At 39.8% G+C, this 22,819-nt stretch overlaps 1 protein-coding gene across 1 annotated transcript; it reads right to left on the reverse strand.

The window, feature by feature from the left end:
- Positions 1-275: 275 nt before the first annotated feature.
- On the reverse strand, positions 276-20,060 carry PSKH2 (protein serine kinase H2). The gene is made up of 3 exons (XM_032315993.1): positions 19,876-20,060; positions 14,583-15,249; positions 276-617 (listed from the first exon to the last, which is right to left on the reverse strand). The coding sequence occupies exons 1-3, from the start codon at positions 20,058-20,060 to the stop codon at positions 276-278; spliced, it is 1,194 nt and encodes a 397-aa protein (XP_032171884.1).
- Positions 20,061-22,819: the final 2,759 nt, after the last annotated feature.

The raw sequence follows: 22,819 nt of genomic DNA on the forward strand, positions 1-22,819 counted from the left end.
TCCCCTACTTTACTTATCTATCAACTCTCAAGATATTTTCTTCATTTATTTCTAATTATATAAACATATTTAGTATTTACTATTTATCTTTCACAGAAGTATATTTTGGGGAAAAAATACAGACGTAGGAAACATTACAGACTAAAGGTGTTTAAAATGAAGGTCTGCCTTTTCCAACAATAACCACATGTTCCCAGGTCCATGGAGCTCTCTTAGGTGCTTTAATCCTGATCGAATGGTCCCTACTGACCTAATGCTATCCGTGTTGATCTGCCTTAAAATTGGTTAAAGTGGTTTTGAAGGTTATCTGTTCCCAAAAGTGCAGACAGTGATGATTCCTCTACCCTTACGTTTCTCATGTTCCGTATGTGCTTCGATTTGTGATAAGAACGCGACCTAGAAGACTGTGCAGACTCAGGACTCTGAGAGGGGAGAGACGCCCTCCGCATGAGGTTCCTGGATATGACCCTCTGAAGATTCTTCATGGAAGACCCGGCAGCCCTGGTGATCACCCAGGGATGATCCAGGGCCTGCCCCGCTGACATGCGATGACCAGCCTCGAACATCAGCAATTTGTCTATGAAGTCCTTCGCCAAGTGGGAAATATTCGGCCAAGGCTAGGAAGAAAAAATAGATAAAATAGAACAACATTAACAAAATAAAAATACACAAACACACATAGAGCATCATCTTCTTAGTTACATGATTAACACATATCAAACCTGGAAGACTTTTTCAAATAAGCAAGTTAAATGCTATATCATTATATATATTATTGGGAACCTGAAAATCTACTTTTGAGAGAGCCAAAAAAAAAAATCTATTTGCTAAAAGGAAGAGCCAAACACAAATTGTCTTCCAAATTCTCTGTTCAGTGAAGGAAACTTCCTTTCCAGAAATCTGTCCAGTGTGCTTCAATTAGCAATGTGAGTACCACATCACATTTATGTGGGCTGGACAAGGCAAAGCAGCTGTCGTCCATGAAGTACACCAGCCTTGGGTTAGTATTTACCACACTCTGGTCATCTCCTAGAGTTTCCAGAACTCCAAGAATCAGCTAGAGCAGAAAGTGGAATGGATTGAGAAATCATCGAATTTTCTTTCCCTTTGAAAGCTTACTCCATACTTAGGATGCTTCCATCTCCCAGCCTACAGAAAGAAAAGGCAGAACAAAATGGCCCTTCAGGGAAGACTCCTCCTGCTGTGCAGATCCTCAATACACTCCCCATCAGGTAGCTCCAAGTGGGATTCAGCATGGAACAGAGATACTGCAGGGTGCGATGTGTATACCAGCTACTTGATGTTTCAGGGATTTGTTCTGGTGACATTTACAGCTTTTGCACATATTTTAAGTACAATAAGAGCAATTCATGGTGACTTTTGTGAGGATGGAGACAAGAAAGCTGTTGCTTTACACTTGCTTTCTGCATTATCTATCAACACATACCATAGACCAAACAAAACAAAACTGTAGTTCTGTATCCTTTGTCATCTACAAAGCAGAAACATTGACAAAATTACCAGTACATTTGTCGTATCTCAAACATTTTCTGGTTGACATGTGTTTTTAAAAAGTTGCCTTTCCCAAGAAAGATAAGGAAATCCTTACAACCTAGTGTCTTTGTCCTTGTGTCAGGAAAAATCAGACTCAATTCAGATGTCACACTCTCCGATCTCTTAACAGTCTATTAACCTAGAATTTGAATCAAAAGAAACCAGTAAAAGAATTGCTCTTTTTTGTTCCTTCAGCCTATTTAGGCAAATGAGAGCTGAGAAATACTTTTCCCAAAAATAAAATGCATGAAATAAATGAGCACATTTGCCAAATACTCAAAACACAGGGAAAATAAAATGTAAACACCACATGTCTAGACAAAGTACGTCAGTGGCTGACACTCACAATGGCATATCCTTTGCTTTGGCTAGACATCTATTTGGCTCTGGATCTAGACACATTTATCTAGGCTCAAGGTTAAGCTAGATGTCTCTAATGGAGCATTATAAGACAAGCAAGTGAATCTTTCTGGAAAACATAAAATATGTGTAATGAGATTTATGAAGAGCTCATTAAGAAGACCCCCAAATGAATTTATGCTTAAAATGCAGTTGCAGAAAAAAAGGTAACATAGAAAAAAAGTTCTTCAGCCAAAGTGCATTATTTCAACATGGGTTAGAAATTACAGGATTCCTGAGCCATAAAGAACAACTGGAGAGTACCTAGAAGTCAATTATATATTACACAGTAGAAAATGACAGGTTTAGGAAAAAAATGTCAGAACTATTTATTTTTACCTTCTTAATCTAAAATTTATTTTTGTCTATGTTGTATCAAGTATAAAATAAATTAATATACTATATGTATGTATTCTATAAAGGAATACGAATTGAGTGTGCATGCTCATAATTTTTTGACTAATAGAGGTATATGACAAAAAAAAAAAAAAAAAAACGATTTAGAAGGGCATCTGGCTGACTCCGATTCTTGATCACGGAGTTGTGAGTTCGAGTCCCACACTGAGCATAGAGATTACTTAAAAAAAATTTAAAAATGATTTGGAGGCTACACATTCAATCAAGTTCATATCATGAACCAAATCTCACTTGATGATATTATTCAGTCCCTTCACCAGTTTGGACATCCACCTTGCCATTCCCACTCTTTACCTTGAAAATTCCTCTGTTCAGCTTTTCTCAGCAGTCTCAAAGAGACACTGCCATCAGTAAGCTGGTTACCCCATCTTAATGTGAAGAAAGACTGGGAGTGATGTGAGTGGATCTGGATTACAAGGCTGCCCAGTCCTATACAGCTCTAAATATTCTCAGTTTCTTCATCAAAAAAAAAAAAAAAAAAAAAATGGGCATCATATCTCTTTCACAAGATCGCTATTGGAACCAAATTAGATCAAGTATGTGAAAAATGGTTTTCAAAATATAAAATATAGGGTAAGCTTTAATTGCTCTTGTTCTTTTACTATTAAACCACAATGAAACTCCTTCAGTTCTTTTGTGGACATATCCACCTACTATATTCAGAGGACTGGAAGATGAAAATTACCTAAACTTCTCATACTGAGTCCACTTACTATTGTCATGATAAATGTGTGTCCTCAAAACAATGTTCTGCGTTCAGAGGTAATGAACCAAATAAGAAGAAAGGTAGCAAGACATACAAATGGCTAACGAATACATGAAAAGATGCTCAACATCACTGATCATCAGGAGAATACAAATGAAAACTACAATAAGACATCACCTCACATCTGTCAGAATGGCTAAAATTAACAACCCAAGAAACAACAGATGCCGGTAAGAAAGTGGAGAAAGGGGAACCCCTTACACTGTTCGTGAGAATGCAAGCTGGTGCAGCCACTTTGGGAAACACTTTGGAGCTTCCTCAAAAAGTTAAAAATAGAACTACTCTCCAATCCAGCAATTGCATTACTAAGTAGTTACCCAAAGGTTACAAAAAAGCTGATTTGAAAGGATACATGCACCCAATGTTTATAGTAGCATTATCAACAAGAGCCAAATTTTGGAAAGAGCCCAAGGGTCCACTGATCAATGAAGAGGTAGTATATGTATACAATGAAATAATACTCAGAAATCAAAAAGAATGAACTCTTGCCATTTGCAATGTTGTTGATGGAGCTAGAGTGTATTATGTTAAGCAAAGTAAGTTAGCCAGACAAAGACAAATACCACGTAATTTTTCATTCATATGTAGAATTTAAGAAACAAGACAGATGAACATTGGGGAAGAGAAAAGAAGAGGCAAATCATGAAACAGACTCTTAACTGTAGAGAACAAACGGAGGGTTGATGGAGGAGGATGGGGGATGGGCGAAGTGGGTGATGGGCATTAAGGAGGGCACTGGTGATGAACAGTGTGTGCTATATGTAAATGATGTATCACTAAATTCTAGTACTGAAACTGATGTTACACTGTATTTTTTTAAAAGATTTTATTTATTTATTTGACAGACAGAGAGCACAAATAGGCAGAGAGGCAGGCAGAGAGAGAGGAGGAAACAGGCTCCCTGCAGAGCAGAGAGCTCACCCGGTATGGGGCTCCATTCCAGGACCCCAGGATCATGACCTGAGCTGAAGGCAGAGGCTTTAACCCACTGAGGCACCAGGCACCCCTGTTACACTATATTTTAACTAACTGGAATTTAAATAAAAACTTCAAACTACAAAAAAAAAAAAAAAAAAAAAAAATGTAGCACTAGGGGAGCCTGTATGGCTCAGTGGGTTAAAGCCTCTGCCTTAGGCTCAGGTCATGATCCCAGGATCCTGGCATCAAACCCTTGTTGGGCTCTCTGCTCAGCAGGGAGCCTGCTTCCCCCATCCCCTGCCTGCCTCTCTGCCTGCTTGTGATCTCTGTCCATCAAATAAATAAATAAAATCCTTAAAAAAAAAAAAAAAGGAAGCTAGATACTACAAACACATACAAAAGTACACACAGAATATACACAGTTCCTAAAATTCTAGATGCAACATCTCAAATTTTAAGGATCATAATTAATGTTAAAATTTGCTAAATATATAGCTTACTGAAATACAGGGTAATAATTATTGATGGATTTAATTATAGAGTTTTCAGAAAACTACAAATATCTATTTTTAAGTGAATGGATAAGCTATCATTCAAATTCTTGGGCTAAGAGCACTCTAAGTAGCATTTATCTCCTTAAAAATAGTAGCTTTTAGGAGCACCAGCTGGCTTTGTCAGAAGAGTATGTGACACTTGCTCTCGAGATGGTGAGTTCAAGCCCCACACTGGGTGTAGAGTTTATTTAAAAAATTAAATAAATAAAAATTTTTCTTAAATTTTCAAATAGTAGCATTTATTATAAAACTTCTACTAGGGGCACCTGGGTGGCTCATTTGGTTAAGCATCCATTTCTTGGTTTCAGCTCTGGTCATGATCTCAGGGTCCTGGTATCAAGCCCCGTGTAGGGCTCTGCAATCAGCCCAGTGTCTGCTAGAGATTATCTCCCTCCCCCTCCCCTGCTCCTTCCCCTGCTCACCCTCTCTCTCTTTAATAAATGAATCAAATCTTAAAACAACAACAGAAAACAAAAACAAACAACAAAACTTCTACTGATGACAGTTCTCTGACTAGCATTTCTCTTCCCTTGAACTTTAATGTAGGGCCTTGGTAGGACTTCACTTAAGCTCTGCAATGAAGTTTTATGTAAATGTGCCCCAAAGTCCCAATGAACTCTCTATAACTTTATTACTTGAGACCGGGAAAATCACTCTTCCTTCTATCAGAAAGCTGGAGATTCTGTACATCATTATGTTATAAATATTTAAAATTTAAAATGTTTTCTTCCCAATCTAAGGGCAGACTTTAAGTTGTTTTATCTTTGCCAAAGCTGAAATTGTTCAAAGACAAAGCTAATTATGTCAGAATGCAATATCCATTGGAGCATTTCTAAAACCTGGGAAAAGTCAGGAGATACATACAAGTTTATTACAGGTAACATCAAATTAAAAAATGGTAAAAGAACCAATTAATCATATACCAGGCTCATAAAGAGAATATTTTTGTGAGCTAAGGAGTTCTTGACATGAGAGAAATGATGCTTCCAGTTTTACTTATACGGAAAACACTGAAATTTAGAGAGGATGGGACAAAGCCTAATTTGTTTGTGTACCTATCATATTTCAAAGCACTCAAGGTTAAAAAGAGATGTGTTCGATATTCTTCAAAAAAATTAAAAATGGGGCGCCTGGGTGGTTCAGTGGGTTAAAGCCTCTGCCTTCGGCTCAGGTCATGATCCCAGGGTCCTGGGATTGAGCCCCGCATCAGGCTCTCTGCTCATCAGGGAGCCTGCTTCCCTCTCTCTGCCTGCCTGTCTGCCTACTTGTGATCTCTCTGTCTGTCAAATAAATAAATAAAGTATTTTTTAAAAAATTAACAAATAAAAAGTAGTAGAAGAAGAAGAACATAAGAGCAACAAAAAATTCAATTGGCCTTTGAAACCCACCATATATAATATAGATTAGAACTAGTTCCTATTATAAACCCTATAAGCCAGAACATAAACAACATAGGCATAACATTAAAATTAGATATTTCTCGGTTAGCGAGAGCTTTACACAAATAGTTCTTTTCTCTTCAATTCCATGAATTCTACTGATGATATCAAGGTCAAAAAGTGCAACATAATCAAGAAAACAGATAACTGCTTTCCACCCTAATCACTATTCCTTACACCAAAGGTAACATCTACATAGCCAACGTGACATGCACGTGGTCTCAATTCCAAGAAGCACTCAGTGTGCTTGAGTTAAAGGTAAGTAAGACAGTATATACTTATACAATTTAAGTCAGAGAAGAGATGAAGAAAGTGATAAGCAGAAAATGAAATACATTATGAGAGATTTTATAGCCATTAAAATTATTTTCTGTAAAACTTTTAAAGTAAAAATATCACTGAAAAAGTTGAGCACCACATTTTTGTGAGCATAAGTGTTTTAAGAACTAAATCACAGGAATGGGAACCAAGTTACAAGAATTATGACCTAACTAAAATGTGGTTCATTTCATTATTGAAATTCTAGTCGTGATGGAAAGAGAATAAAAGGGAATTAGGGAACCAGATCTTCTGCTCTCCTTTCCCTTTTTCCTACTTAATAACCTGAATGAAAAAGAAATAGAGCAAAGAAAAAATAAGAGAAATTAATGGAGATAAGGATACAGAAAGAAAATTGGGGTCATAGCTGGTGAATAAAATTAATCAGATCTATTCCTTCTCAGGGAGTGCATCAGTAAATTTTTCCTACCAGTACGGCAATCACAGGCGAATCTAAGAACATGGGGACCATTTTCTATCAATATCTATATGGAATTTTTTTTCATTTTATTTTCCATGTGGGATTTTAAAAAAATATGTTTTTTTTAAGATTTTATTTATTTATATGGCAGACAAAGATCACAAGCAAACAGAGAGGCAGGCAGAGAGAGAGGAGGAAGCAGACTCCCCACTGAGCAGAGAGCCTGATGCAGGACTCCATCCCAGGACCCTGGAATCGTGACCTGGGCTGAAGGCAGAGGCTTTAACCCACTGAGCCACCCAGTTGCCCAAAAGAATATTTTTTAATAACAGTGTTTATCTTTGATGGCTGGCTAATATGGCTATAAGACTCACTTTATTATCAACTTTTTTCACATCAAAAAAAGATTACTGTGATAGAGTGCAATATAATTGGACAGTAATACATGATTTCCAACTCATGGGCAAGAATGTGTAATTTTTACTAGCATTAAAATGTTAATACCTCACTTTTCTCACCATTCCATTTAAAGGATGAAAAAAGGTATACTTGGCATTGTAATAATATATTTATATACTTTTATATATAATAGTTATTTAAACAAAAGTCAAACTTGTATTCCCACTGTTTCCCAACAGAAAGAGCTAACGCATACATAGCCCTATGTATTAATATGTGAACTAGTCTAAGCACATGACATCTTTTAGCTCATTTGATCTTCACAACAACGTGTTAAGTAAACACTATCATTATTACTGTTTCACAGATGAAGGAACTTAGATACAGAGAAATTAAGAAACATGACCAACGTTACACAGTTAGTAAGTGGCAGAGCCAGGAAAGGATCCAGCCAACATTGCTCCAGATCGTGCCCTTTAACCAGGACACAGCACTCCTTTACAAAATATCCACAAAACTGTACACTCACTTACACATAATGCTCCAAAATTCTTGTTTTTTACTACTATGCAACATATTCTCTTTTATGTGCTTTTGCATATGTTGTTCTACTGGGAATGTGCCCATCTCCCTTTAGGAAACTCTTTTTTTTCCTTAGTATTTTTTTAAAGATTTTTACTTATTTATTTGACAGGCAGAGATCACAAGTAGGCAGAGAGGCAGGCAGAGAGAGAGAGAGAGGAGAAAGCAGGGCTGGATCCCAGGACCCCGAGATCATGACCTGAACCTAAGGCAGATGCTCTAACCCACTGAGCCACCCAGACGCCCCCCCTTTCAGAAACTCTTACCCCTCCTCCAAGACACAGCACAGCACAAATGTCCTCTCCTTCATGAAAGCTGACCCAAATTTCCTAACCAGTAAGAGGCTATCTTCCCTTGTTCCATGGACTTTCCACCTTTGTTCCTACATGTATCAGAGCACTTATGTTTGAAGAGATACATAAGAATGCTTGGTCTCTCAGGCACCTGGATGGCTCTTGATTTTGGCTCAGATCATGATCTCAGGGGTGTGAGATTGAGCCCCGCATCAGGCTCCATGCTCAGCAGGGAGTCTGTTTGAGATTCTTTCTCCCTCGGCCTCTCACCCCTGTTCATTCTCTCTCTCTCTCTCTCATTCAAACAAATAAATAAATCTGAAAAAGAAGGAGAAGGAGGAAAAGAAGGGGAGGGGAGGAGGAGACAATGACGACAACAACCTGGTCTCTCAGACAAGATTACTTGAGCCCACAGAGCAGGGACACTGAACATTCTCACGTGGGTGTTCCCAGAGCTAAGCATGATTCCTGGCTGTAGGAAGGCCAGATAAGAAGGCGAGTGGAGACCTCCTAAGGATGCTTTCCAACAGTCTCTGGGAGAAACGATGGATGAGTCTTACTCTCTCCAGCATGAACCCTGCCACCAAGCTGAAAGACATCATGATGGTATTAGTAATCAAAAAGATAAGTAAAGGCCTCCTTCACCCAGTAGACATAGGGTTTCTTTTTTCTTCACCATGTGCTGTGTCTTTCTAGCCTGGTTGTCTCTCAGGCATTGTAGGAAACAACCAGAAAGGGGAACTCCTACCCATACTCTGCAAAGCCCAGTGAGTAGAGTAAATGTACCCTGCCAAACCACCCTAACATTCCAGAATGAATCTAATAAATTTAACAACGGAAGGTATTAGTTACCTAAAATCCACGTTACTCACCAAAGATAACAAGTGTAGTAATCCGAAGGGGCATCTGAACCCCAGCATTTATAGCAACAATGTCCACAATAACCAAGTTATGGAAAGAGCCCAAATGTCCATCAACAGATGAATGGATAAAGAAGATGTGGTTTATGGGGCACCTGGGTGGCTCAGTGGGTCAAAGCCTCTGCCTTTAGCTCAGGTCATGATTTCAGGGTCCTGGGATCGAGTCCCACATCGGGGTCTGCTCAGCGGGGAGCCTGCTACCCCCCCCCCCCCGCCTGCCTCTCTGCCTACTTGTGATCTGTCTGCCAAATAAATAATTAAAATCTTTAAAAAAAAAAAAAAAAGAAGAAGATGTGGTTTATTTATATAATGGAATACTACTCAGCCACCAAAAAAATGAAATCTTTCCATTTGCAACAACATGGATGGGACTAGAGGGTATCAGGCTAAGCAAAATAAGTCAATCAGAGAAAAACAATTGTCATATGATCTCACTGATATGTGGATTTAAGAAATAAAAAAGGATCATAGAAGAAGAGAGAAACAAATAAAAGAAGATAAAATCAGAGATAGACAAATGATAAGAGACAATCTAAGGGTTGCTGGAGGGGAGTTGGGTGGAGGGATGGGGTAACTCTGATGGACATTAAGAAGGGCACCTGATATAATTAAATAATGGGTATAATATAAGGTTTCTACCTCTGAAACTGATAATTCATTATATGTAATTAATTGAATTCAAATTTAAATTGACTTTAAATTAAAAACCAAAACAAAATAAAATAAAAATAAATAAATAAAGTCTACCTTACTATAAATTAAAATTTGTATTCTATGCTCAATGCAATTATAGTTGAGCTACATTTATTCATGCAGTTATAAACCAGAATCTCTTAATTTTTTAAAAGCAATTCTTTTTCTTAAATGCATTCTATATACTTAACTTTTCATGAAATCTTATTGGATATAAGGGGGAAAATGTGATACAGTCCTAGCCTTCAAAGAGCCAACAATGTCTTAGAAAGTTGACATACAGATTGAATGTCAAAACAAAAGAAATTTATTATAATCCTAAACACTATTCAGAAAAAGGAAAGAATAATCCGAGTGGAATGGTCATTAAAGCTCCGTGAAAAGTAATATATTTCACACCAAAATCAAGAAGAATTAAACGTGAATATTATAGCTAATTTTTTTTTGCTTATACATAGTTGAAGTCAGAGTACAAACTGCCAGGCATCTATAAAATATTTTCTATAAATAATAAACATCATTCCTCTTCATCATCAGAGATACAACACTTAAATCTCTGGAAGTTTTGTCCCATTTATTGCACTTCTTCACCTGACTTCTAGAGAAAGGAAGTGATTCACACTATGTGTCATACTTGGAATTTTAATTATAGACAAAAGAATTTTAATAAACAACCCACAATGGGATCCCTGGGTGGATCAGTTGGTTAAATACCTGCCTTCGGCTCAGGTCATAATCCCGGGATCCTGGGATCGAGCTCCACATCGGGCTCCTGGCTCAGTCGGGAGCCTTCCTCTCCCTCTACCTGCCACGCCCCCTGCTTGTGCTCTCTCTCTCTCTGACAAATACATAAATAAAATCTTCAAGAAAAAACAAACAAACAAAAAAGAACCCACACTTATCTGACAGTTCTGCAGGTCAAAATGGGTCTAACAAGCTAAAATCAGGTATCAGCAGCGCTGCCTCTTAACGGCTCCAGGGGACGGTTCTTTCCTTGCCTTTTCCCATTTCTAGAGATTGCACATGTTCCCTGGTGCATGGCCCCTTCCTCCATCTCCGAAGCAAATCATTCCAATCTACGTTCCCTTCATCACATCTCCTCTACTTTTGAGTCTCCCGCTTACCTACTGTAAGGGCCCTAGTGATCACACTGGGTTCATCCAGATAATCCAGGATAATCTCTCCATCTCAAGATCCTTAGTTTAGTCACATCTGCAAATTCTTTTTTGCATGTAAGGTGGCCCATCTACGGATTCTGGGTATTAGGGTCGGGACATTTGGGGGGGACTAGTATTCTATCTACCACACCTATGCTTCCAGAATTGATGGTCACCCCGGCATTTAAATAAAATTGGTGCATTTACAAATTAGTATGATTATTAATACATGGCAGGTATACAATAATATGACTGAGAGAACATGATGATAGGCTTTTCTAAGTCTATCAGTCTGTTACCCTGACATTATGGACTGAATGTTTGTGTCCCTCTGAAATTCATATGTTGAAGCTCTAATCCCTAGTATCATTATAGTTAGAGATGAGGCCTCCAAAGAAGTAATTAAGTTTTTAAATGAGTCATAAGGGAGGGGTCCTGATCTGATGGGATTAGTGAACTTTTAAGGGAGACACCAGAGTTCCCTCCCTTTCTCCCTCTCTGCCTCTTTCTACCCCATCTCTCTCCCCACACACACACACAAAAAGTAAGTCACATGAGCACACCATGAGATGGCAACTGCCTACAAACCAAGACAAGAGGCCTCATAATGAAACCTACCTTGTTGGCATCTTGATTTTGGACTTCTCAGCCCTTAGAACTATGAGAAATAAATATCTATTAAGTCAGCCAGTCTGTGGTATTTTGCTATGGCAGCTTGAGATGGCTAAGACCTTTTGTAATATTATAAGAGAATATGAATATGATAGACATGGGTGCCTGACAAACACAGGAAAGAAAGCCAAGGGGTTATTAACCGAGTATTACAAGCAGCCGCAATCCTACTCTGTTGCATGTTGTCTGAAGTTACAAATAGGCACGTCCTCAAGAAGCAGAGATTGCCACCATGGAGACAATGTCAATGCTCCATCCAGACCCTAGCCCCTCTTTTCTGTATGTACACACACCCCCTACCTTGGGAGTGCTCTCCTTCTAAAAGCCAACACCTTGTTGTTGTTTTTCTCAGTGACCACCCTGGGGCTCCTGGAGCCACTTGCCTTTGATCCCTAGAGAATGTAAAAATTTACCACCAGCTCCCTACCATCATCACCCATTGACTAACAAAGAGTGATAGGTGTGAAATCCCAGCTTGCCTGCCTCAGGTTGGAAGAATGCTGAAGAATCCTTCCCTGCAAGATGAGGCTTACCTTTATGGCTCTGGCCTCCTCATCTTCCCGGCCCTCTTTGCCCCCTTCCCTTACCTGTCTTCCTGGGAGTCTACCCTTACTAAGTCACTTGAACATGAATTGTCTTCTCATTTGGGGGGAATCCAATCCTAGAAACTCTCTGAATTGAACCTGATGGAAAGGACTTTTAAAACAGTATGTTGCTTATTATTTTTGCACATTGAAAAAGTAATCGTGATATCTAGTTTTCAAACATGACCCAATAAACCACACCCCCCGTAGTCAGACTGTGTGTGATCTCTTTTCACCTTGAATCTGGGCTACCCTAAGACTCACAGAATTCACAACAGAATGAGGCAGAGGTAGTGCTGTGCAATGTCCAACCCCAGCCTTTAAAAGCACTGGCAACTTCCACTGTTTCCCTCTTGAAATACTCCTTTTTGGAAGGCCTAAACTACCATGTAAAAAGTCTGACCACCCTGCTGGGAAGACGCCATGGAGAAACCCTCGTGAAGAGAAGGCCCTGTGAAGCATAGAGAGAGGAGGGTGAATAAAGGTTTCAGTGACCTAATTGACTCCAGGTTTCCAGCCATCCCCACCAAGATGTCAGCTATTTGAGGGATCATCACGGACATTCTATCCCAGTCAAACCCCAGTGACCGCAGCTCCTCCCAACATCATGTAGAATAGAAGAGTCACCAAGCTATAACCAAAACTGAAATATGTATTCTTTGTAAACAAAAGAACAACAGAAACAGAAAGATACTCGAATTATAAAGAAAAAAAAAATGAGCCATAATTCCCAAACCAGGAATAAGTTCTGTTAACATTTTAGTGTATTTCTTTTAAGCTTTTTTTTCCCCTGCATACATTTTTCCACATGATTGTGATCATGCTCTATACAACTTGTATTCTGCCATTTTATTCTCACTTGGTAACATACTGTGAACATTTTCCAAAGTCCGTACAGTTTTTTAAGCATGCATAATTTAGGGACTATCACTCTATTATATGGATGTCCCATAATTTATTCAAACTTTCTTTTAGGGTTTGTTTGGTTTTTTTTCCAATTTTCCACTTGTATAACTATAGCTCAGATGAACATCTTTATACTGAAACCTTTGCTGGATCTGGTATTATCTCATTAGATTCTTAGAAGAGGAATTACCAGAACAAAATATATAAACTTTTAAAAGTTCTAGGTGCATATTTTCAAACTGCATTCCAAGAAATCTGTAAAATTTGCCCTCTACCAACAGTGAATGAGATGGTTGATCGCTTAACAGCAATGAGTAGAGTTGAAATGGTTTTTTTTATCTTTATTGAAGTTTGTTTTCATTTGTATTTTTTAGTTATTAGTGAGGCTAGACATCTTTTAAACTTTTACTAGTCAGTGGTACTACATTGTCTGTGAATCCTCCCCACCCTTTCCTACTTTCTCATGTAAGTCTTAGGTCTCAAATACCAGTTTAGATGAGTTTTTTTAAAAAATGTACATATATACGATAAGATATTAAAGCTCTGCCAAAGTATGGAAAATACAATATTTAAATTAGTTATCTAGCTTTTGATTTTTCTTAAGATACTTACATATAGATGTTATCCCTTAAGAAGCTATCATCAAACTATCAATATTTTCCTTCATGACAAAAAGAACCTTTCATAGTTGAACATATATTTGATCACTTGCTGAACATGAAATGAATTTCCCCTGTTGTCAAGCTTCCTACACATAAGCATCAACAACTTTCCTTCTCTACCCAAAAACAACAGGAAGTGAACACGTTCATAAACATTGGGAGTTCCAGGTTTAAACAATGGATAAATAGTTTGCACAAGCTATGAGGTTAAACATTTCACTAAGGAAACATTATATTACAGAAAGGGCTTGGATCATCTAGACTCAAGGCAGAAAATCTCTCACCAGACACCCAAGCGTCATGCTGAGCTTCTGAGTACACACCAGTCTATTCAACTGATGTAAGAAAAACTACAAACTCCCTGGTCTACTTATCAATGTCATGTGCTAACCACAGACAACTCAGTAACACAGGCTCTTGCTACCTTGAGACCAATGGCTCTCAGCCAGGGGTGATTATGCCCCGCAGGGGACATTTAACAATGTTTGGACACAATTTTTGTTAGCACAACTTGAGGAAGGTGTTGAATCTAGTGTATTTACTAGATATCCAGCACCTACCAGTATCTACCAGTAGCGTATGGAAGGTGGAGTAGAGGCCAGGGCTGCGGCAAAACACCCTGCAATGCACAGGACACCCCCACTCCCACACCCTTCTCCCCAACTCACCCCGGCTCTGTAAAGAATCACCCATCCTGTCTCTCCTGCCCCGCCCCCGCCCCACAACCTCACCAACCTCACTGTGTGGCTCTAGGCATAACATGTACCCTCCAGAACTTGTGAGTAATAAATTACTAAATCTTATTTTTGTTCAAAGTTTAAAAAAAAAAAGAAGATTCATCCAGCCCTAAATGTCAACTAAATGTCAATAGTGCTGAGGTTGAGAAACTATACTAGGCTAACTCAATAAGAGTGAAATTATTTCTTACCTCTCCTGTGTAATTATATTTGCCCTTCAGAATCTTCCTGTAAAGTCTTGTATGGCTTTCATCATCAAAAGGCAGGACTCCGCTAAGTAAAACATATGTGATTACGCCAAGAGCCCACATGTCCACTGCACTGGTATATGGTTTCCTTAGCAAAATCTCGGGGGCTATGTACTCTGGGGTCCCACAGAATGTCCTCATCGTCCAGTCTCCGCTTTTGTTCCCAGAGTGTGCCAAACCAAAATCTGTAATTAAAATTTTCGACTCAGCACCTGGATGGTAATATAAGAGATTTTCAGGTTTTAGGTCCCTGTGAGTTATTCGCAAGGCATGCAGATACCTGATGCCATCAGCAACCATCTGGAGAATTCTGACAGCATCCTGCTCTGTAAAGGAGCCCTGAGTCATGAGTCGGTCCAAGAGCTCTCCTCCTGTAGCCAACTCCATCACCATGTAAACTCGATCTTGGGCCTCAAAGATCTCCACGAGCTGAACAATGTAGCGGTGTCTAACCCGCCTCAGGATGCTGAGCTCGGATTCACATGCTTCCCGGCCTTCCCTCACTCTGGTTTCCACCACTTTTATTGCAAAAGGTTTCTTGGTGGTCTTCTGCTCCGCCCTGACGACTTTGCTGAAACTGCCAGTCCCAATTAGGGCCTTGATGTCGTATCTGTTGGGAAGAAAAGCCAAATCTGTTATCCTCTGAAGGGAAGATTCTTAAAATTACCGAAGTTGGTACTTTCTATCATCTCTTTTTATCTTTACATCCCCCCTCTGACTCCCTTACTCATTGTTGCTTAATTGTATTTCTTATTTTTGAAAGCCTCCCCAGATTCTTCTTTGAAACGGAGATAAGTGATATAAAAGTAACTAGCTGGTGGAAAGGTAACTATTAAGACAACAGACTTAATAACAACAACTACCATTTATTATACATTTATTGTGTGCCAGAAAATTTATTTTTTGAAAAAAATTCTAATGACAGTATCCCTATTGGCTAACATAATACTATCTCCCTTTTTCAGATAAGGAAATTAAGAACAACAAAAATTAAGTGATTTTCCACGGTCACACAGATTATGGTTGAAATGGATAGGATTTAAATCCAACCCCTTCGAAGGTGTTTCACCGATTGAGTACCCATGCCCTATCTCATCCACAGCAGCACCTTGATAGACAAGCACTGATAGAATAAACACATCAGGTGGGGACAGTATTACAGCCACAGTTTTCTCCCGGCTATCCCCCTGCACTTGAAATTTCTACACAAGAAACAGACTTTTAACATGGGATATATGTCAATGCATAAAGTTATTTTCTCTCTCTCTCTGGGAAAGGCCAGGAGGTCAGCCAGGATTTCAAAGACTGGTGATCTTTTCAAAGACTGGTGATCTTAAACTTGAATTATCTGTGTAAACGCCTATGTCAGTTTGAGAATTCTATTAAGTTCAACCCTCTATTTAAGAAATGTTGAGAAAGGGGAGCCTGGGTGGCTCAGTAGGTTAAGCCTCTGCCTTTGGCTCAGGTCCTGATCGCAGGGTCCTGGAATTGAGCCCTGCATCGGGCTCTCTGCTCAGCGGGGAGCCTGCTTCCTCTTCTCTCTCTGCCTGCCTCTCTGCCTATTTGTGATCTCTCTCTCTGTGTTGAATCGATAAATAAAATCTTAAAGAAAAAAAAAAAAAGAAAAGAAAAGAAATGTTGAGAAAGTGCTCCACTTAGAATCATGATTTTACAGCTGGAAAGAATATTAGAAAATGACTTACTCCAACCCCTCATTTGACAAATGAAGAAATTTCAAGATCAGGTTAGCAGATTGGTTGTTTAAATTCTACGGTGAGGATGAGAACCCAGGTCGCCTTACTTTCATTGTAATTTGCTACTCTTCCGCTTTGTTAAAACTTCTCCCCAGAAAGGATGCCAGCAAGTGGAACAAGCCTGGGAGTATGTAGGGAAAGGTAATGCTTTCAGTTACATACTCAGTAACAGAGATTCAAATGCAAACTTCAATCTGTGCTGAAAATAGCCTTGCTTCTTTTTGCTGAGTTTATTCTTCCAGTAATTCTTCCCTCTACCTATCTATTCCTTATAGTCCTGTGCTTCCTGAATAAAAGTGTCATTTGGCTGTACCAGCTTACAGAAAACAGCTTTGTTCTATGCAGTGCATTTAATTTTCTGGCCAATTACTTTATCAAAACAGAGAGCAATTTACTCATCGTAAGTGGATTCTGTCGCCTCTTCTCTTTCCAGAGAAGAGGTTGATTTTGAAGATAATCATGGGCATTTCAAATTCTGTTACTTTGCAGACTAGCCAAAATTTACATTTACCTTTAATGGAGATGAAAGCACTTTGCAAATACTAATTTATCACTATGCCTTCAAAACTGCAGGCAAATTCATTTGCTCATGAAATTAATCATCAGCTATCAGATGAATTACCATCTCTGAGGAACTACACTCTTGTTTAAAGAAAAGGAGCTTTATTCAATACTGCTAAGGGACCTTCATACACCAAATACTTGAAAAAAAAAAATGATAGTAATTTGGCACTGAAGGGAACAGTAGGCTTTAAGCCAAAATGTAGAGTAGTAGAAATAAATGGTTTCAGATTGAATAACCAATGTCTCATAACAAATTCCTATAACTGCAGCCTTGCTTGTGATCCCGTGTTGGCCATAGACGGTGACTATTTTTATGATTTGAGTGGCTATGTCTTCTGCAGCATCTGGCACAGAAGGTACAGCAATAAATGTTGAATGAAAGAATCACTCATTGAATACATATTATTTCCAAATGACCACATATATTTTGAAAACATTAAGGATCAAACCAAGCATTAGAAAAGGCATTTACAAGGCCAGGCCATTCCTTGCCCTTCCACTGCTCCACTCCTACCCACCGCCCAACAGGGCAGCCTCAACATTACTTTTGTGGGTGGTGCAACTTTACATCACCCTCGAAATTGAAATTATTACTTTAACTACAGCTGCTACAAACCGGGAATTTTTTTAACGTGTATAAAACAATGAAAGCCAGAAACAATAGTAATATCACAACTTGTTTGATAGAAGCAATCGAGAAAGGGCATACAGTCAGATTTAAATTCTATTGTCTCTATTCTGCAAGAGTTCTAAGTGGATCACAATGAAGAAGAAAGACAACTGTATTCTAGACTCAATTCTGTCACTAACTTGGGCAAGTCAGTTAATCTTTTGGGACTTAACTCCTCATCAGGTAAGGAGCCTTGAGTTAGTCACTAGGGCCCTTACAATGTTGTGACCTTCCACCTCTCTGACCCCTTCACACTCGAAAGGACTAGGACTACCCCGCAGATGGAGGTTATGAGAGTAGATAAGACTGGACCACAGCAACCTCATTCTCTCTGGGTGTGGATAACCAGAGATGCCATCTAACCAATTCAGTCATGATAAGATCCCATGTCCATTCTGATTCAAGTTCAATTGGATCAGCCAACTTTGTCTCTAAGCTTAGCAGCTCCTGGACTAATCCATAACTTTTCCTTGTATTAGAAGTTCCCAAGTAGGCTGGGAAGTGGCTCTGCACAGACTGTGTTCACAGCACTGCAGTAAAATAAGCATATCATTTGAGGGCTAGAAGTGTCCCTGAGGGGGCGCCTGGGTGGTTCAGTGGGTTAAGCCTCTGCCTTTGGCTCAAGTCATGATTTCAGAGTCCTGGGATTGAGCCCTGCATAGGGGCTCAGCAGGGAGCCTGCTTCCCCTCTCTCTCTCTGCCTGCTGCTCTACTTGTCATCTCTCTCTCTCTATCAAATAAGTAAATAAATAAAATCTTTAAAAAAAAAAAAAAAGGAATGTCCCTGAGAAGCCAAATGAGCCACCCACCACTATGTCCCACCAAGCCCTGCAGAGTGGAAGAGGACTTCATGATTTCCTTCCTCTTTATGGCCAACATGGTATGTTCTGAGGAAGGTAGTTTTCAGGTCCAACCAACCTGTCATCCTCGCTCATTTCTTACAGGGATCAGCTAGGTCTTTTTTTTTTTTTTTTTCAAAAAAATATTTTTTTATTTATTTGACAGAGATCACAAGTAGGCAAAGAGGCAGGCAGAGAGAGAGGAGCAAGCAGGCTCCCCACTGAGTAGAGAGCCCAATGATACCAATGCCACACTTGATCCCAGGACGCTGGTATCATGACCTGAGCCAAAGGCAGAGACTTAACCCACTGAGCCACCGAGGCACCCCAAGTCAGCTAGGTCTTACGTGTGCCTTAAGAAGATAATAAAAAAATACTGTACTAATACCTCAAGACAGACTTGTGTCATGCACTGTTCACCACAATTTGCATGTATTACATCAATTATCCTCACAACATTTGTATGGGGTAGATATTATTATTATTCCCACTTTACTGAGGCAAAAACTGAGGAAGGAGAAAGGCTAAGGAACACTCTCAACCACACATGATAAAAGACACAAGAGTGGATCACAAGTCTGGCCGATTCAAAGACTTGTTTCTATTCCATGATTTATGGTCTCCTTTTCAAGAATGTGGTAAAGATCCTTCACAAACATGCCTGTTTGGCCCCAGCTCCAGCATATCTGTGGCAAGGCTCCATCAACCCTGGAGGGGTTGGGAGGCCTTCCTCCTTCCCCAGCTCTGAGCTCAGGATTCCCTCCCCTTCCTTGCTCCTGTTCCTCCTCTACTTTCAGTCTGGAATTTTCCTAGTCCTCTGCCCTCCCTGCTCAGTGTCAAAGAGAATTTGTCCCAACACTTGCTAAAAACAGTGGAAAAGACTTTATTCCAGACTATTACAACTGGAGTCAAAACTATTGCAGTAGGGGAGAGAGACTGACTTCAACTCTGTTGAAACAAAAGGCAAGAAAGTACTCAGCCCTGGGCAAGCTAGTATAAAAGTCCTAGAGGAACTGTCGGGGGGGGGGGGGGGGGGGGGGGTTGGGGCGGGGCAGGGAGGGGAGATTGGTAGAGTGACGAAGCCACCTGTGTTTGCTAATTAGTGCTTGGGGAAGTTGGGCTCCTGCCTTCCCGCAGAGACTGGGAGAAAGTGGCCGCCTGATTACATTTCAGAAGGATGGTCCCCTAGTCCTTGGGGAAAGACATTCCTAGCTTGTAGAAGACTTACATCTCAAAGAGGCGGAGGAAGTAGGGACATCAGGGACCTGTCATCTGAAAGAAGGCTGTCTAAGGTTTAATCAGGCTGGGGCCATTAATCAAGCTAAGGCCATCTTGATGGGTGCTTGGTTTATCTTCCTCAACCCAGTCCCAGGCCATTCCCTCTGCTACTGCTTCACCTGGCGCTTTACCTGGCAAGGACACGGGGGTCGAACCTGGCGCGGAAGCGGGCCACCTGCATCCTCCAAGCCGCCTCAGACACCGCCTCAGGCCCAGGTCCTACGTCTCTGGAGTTGCCCTGGCCTTGACCCTCCTGCTTGACCGGGGCCAGCACAGGCGACCCTGGGACCACCTTGGTGCTCACACCACAGCCCATGCCTTCTCTGCTCTGGAGAGGGGCCAATAGGCCAGGAACTGTAGGTAGGGCTGAGCAGTTTTTTCCCCCTGGAGCTTGGGGGTGGTGGGCGGAGAGGGACCCAGGACAGATCAGATCCACCCCCAGGGCCGGCCTAGAAAGAAACCCCACTGTGGATCTTTGTTAGGAAAATAACTTTCAAAGGGTCCTGCTGCCATGAGGCCACCTTGATGGTCACTAACGATTTATCTTTCGTAAAGTTTGACCTGGTAAAAGCAAAGCATACAGAGAAAAGGCAGGAGCCTCTCGTGCCTCGGCTTAATTCTCTGGGCCTTAGTTTTCTCATCTGAAGATGTGAACATACCGGTGGAATTTTGACCGGAATGGCATTAAAAGTATAGATGGCTCTAAGCAGTATAGACATCTTAACATTGTTTGTTCATCCGATCCAAGAGCATGGAATGGTTTTCCATCTTTTTCTGTCTTCTTCCATTTCTTTCATGAGTGTTCTGTAGTTCCTCGAGTACAGATCCTTTACCTCTTTGGTTAGGTTTATGCCCAGGTATCTTAAGGTTCTTGGTGCTATAGTAAATGGAATCGTTTCTCTAATTTCCCTTTCTGTATTTTCATTGTTAGTGTATAAGAAAGCAACTGATTTCTGTACATTGGTTTTGTATCCTGCCATATTACTGGATTGCTGTATGAGTTCTAGTAGTTTGGGGGTGGAGTCTTTGGGTTTTCCATATAAAGTGTCATGTCATCTGTGAAGAGAGAGAGTTTGACTTCTTCATTGCCAATTTGGATACCTTTTATTTCTCTTTGTTGTCTGATTGCTGTTGCTAGGACTTCTAATACTATGTTGAACAAGAGTGGTGAAGATGTGAACATAAAAAATTATATGAGCCAACGAAGGATATCATCTCCTTCATATCATATCATCTCCTTCATTATCCTATCCTAAAGAATCTTTATGTTTCCAAGGCTGAGCTATATCTAGATGACAGGAACATTAAATATATATGTATGTCTTAAACTAGAAGAACTTATAATATTGGATGTATGTAATATTATTGTACTCTGTTGCATTAATTAAACACGCATTAATTATACACACTCATTTGTTTCTGGTACTCCACTAACTCTCCTGCAGCTAGAAGAGCCTTCCTTCTGGATGATTCAACTGAAATAGAAAGACTGGGAGAAAACCAGGTGTCTAGAACCCAGACCAACACGACAAGAATAAAATATGTAAAAGTAATAAGAAGAAAATTATATAATCTTTCTATTATGTAGAAATTGTATAATCTTATCTTATAATATATAATAATTACTATATTATTAATTATAATTATACTATATATTATCTTATGTTTTATATATTTCATCTTTGCATTCATAATTATCCATATATGCATTATATGCATGATATGCATATTTTATATATCTGGTAAATATCTCTTTTTGATAAATAGTATTTTATGTATTGAGTAGATATCAAGATATTGATTATATATCGTTTACCTTGCTAAATTTTAAATAAATGATGTGTGGAAAGTGAAATCCAGTGAAGACCAAGCAAATCAAGATGAGGGACCCCTAGCAAATTGTAGAACCGGTACTGCAGCCCAGTCTCCCAACGCCTACGGTCGTGCTCTTTCAGTTATGACATTTCCTTTATATTAACACAATATCTGTGATGAGTCAGTTACTCATGGATTTGCCCAGAAGAACTGTATTTTGAAGGAAGATTTGAAATACGACTTGAGGGTTGCTGAGAGAAAAATGAGCCTATCCTGCAAAGGGAGCTGAACTACCAAATAGTGAACTTTTCTTAATTAAGAACCCTCAGAGGGTTGCTGGGGGGAGGGGGATTGGGAGAAGGGGGGTGGGGTTATGGACATTGGGGAGGGTATGTGCTTTGGTGAGTGCTGTGAAGTGTGTAAACCTGGCGATTCACAGACCTGTACCCCTGGGGATAAAAATATATGTTTATAAAAAATAAAAAATTAAAAAAAAAAATACACACAAGAACCCTCAGAATCCTCTGAGTACTAGGAAACCAAGAGAGAAGATTGATTTTTTTTCTTTTTTTTCTAAAGATCTTATTTATTTATTTGACACACAGAGAGAGATCATAAGTAGGCAGGCAGGGTGGGGGTGGGGAGCAGGCTCCCTGCTGAGCAGAGAGCCTGATGTGGGGCTTGATCCCAGGATCCTGAAATCATAACCTGAGCCAAAGAGACTTAACCCACTGAGCCACCCAGGTTCCTGAGAAGACTGGTTTTAAGCTGGTGCTGGTGGCTCAAGCTTTTAAAATAATTCTCAGAGTAAACAATATAAAGCAAAATGGAAAAGAATAAAAGGACAGAAGTAAAATGTCAAGGTGATGCTCAAAGAACTACATTTGTTACTCAGAGGGCCCTCGAGTATGCGTCGTTTGGATATGTGTGGCCCAGCAACTAGGACACATCCATTCTAAGTCCGGAACTTGGGCAGCAGGGAAGGAATCCAGTAGGTAGGAGGCACCTCTCTGGTGTGTCCCCCGTCCTTCAGGTCTCACAGAGCTCTGGTCTCCTGGCTGCAGCTGACCACAAAGCAGGAGAAGCTTTGTCAAGAGCCTCTCACTAAGCCTGAGCCACATTCCTTGAAAATTGGCTAAAATAGTCACTGATTTTAAAGCCTTTTAAAATGAAAACAGTAATGGAAACCATTGATGAGCTCTCTTTGGGGAAAGCATCAGCTATTAACTAGAAGTGTTATTGGTGAAATAAATCTTGTGC

Source organism: Mustela erminea, chromosome 16 (assembly GCF_009829155.1).
Source record: "Mustela erminea isolate mMusErm1 chromosome 16, mMusErm1.Pri, whole genome shotgun sequence".
Classification (NCBI taxonomy): Eukaryota; Metazoa; Chordata; class Mammalia; order Carnivora; family Mustelidae; genus Mustela; species Mustela erminea.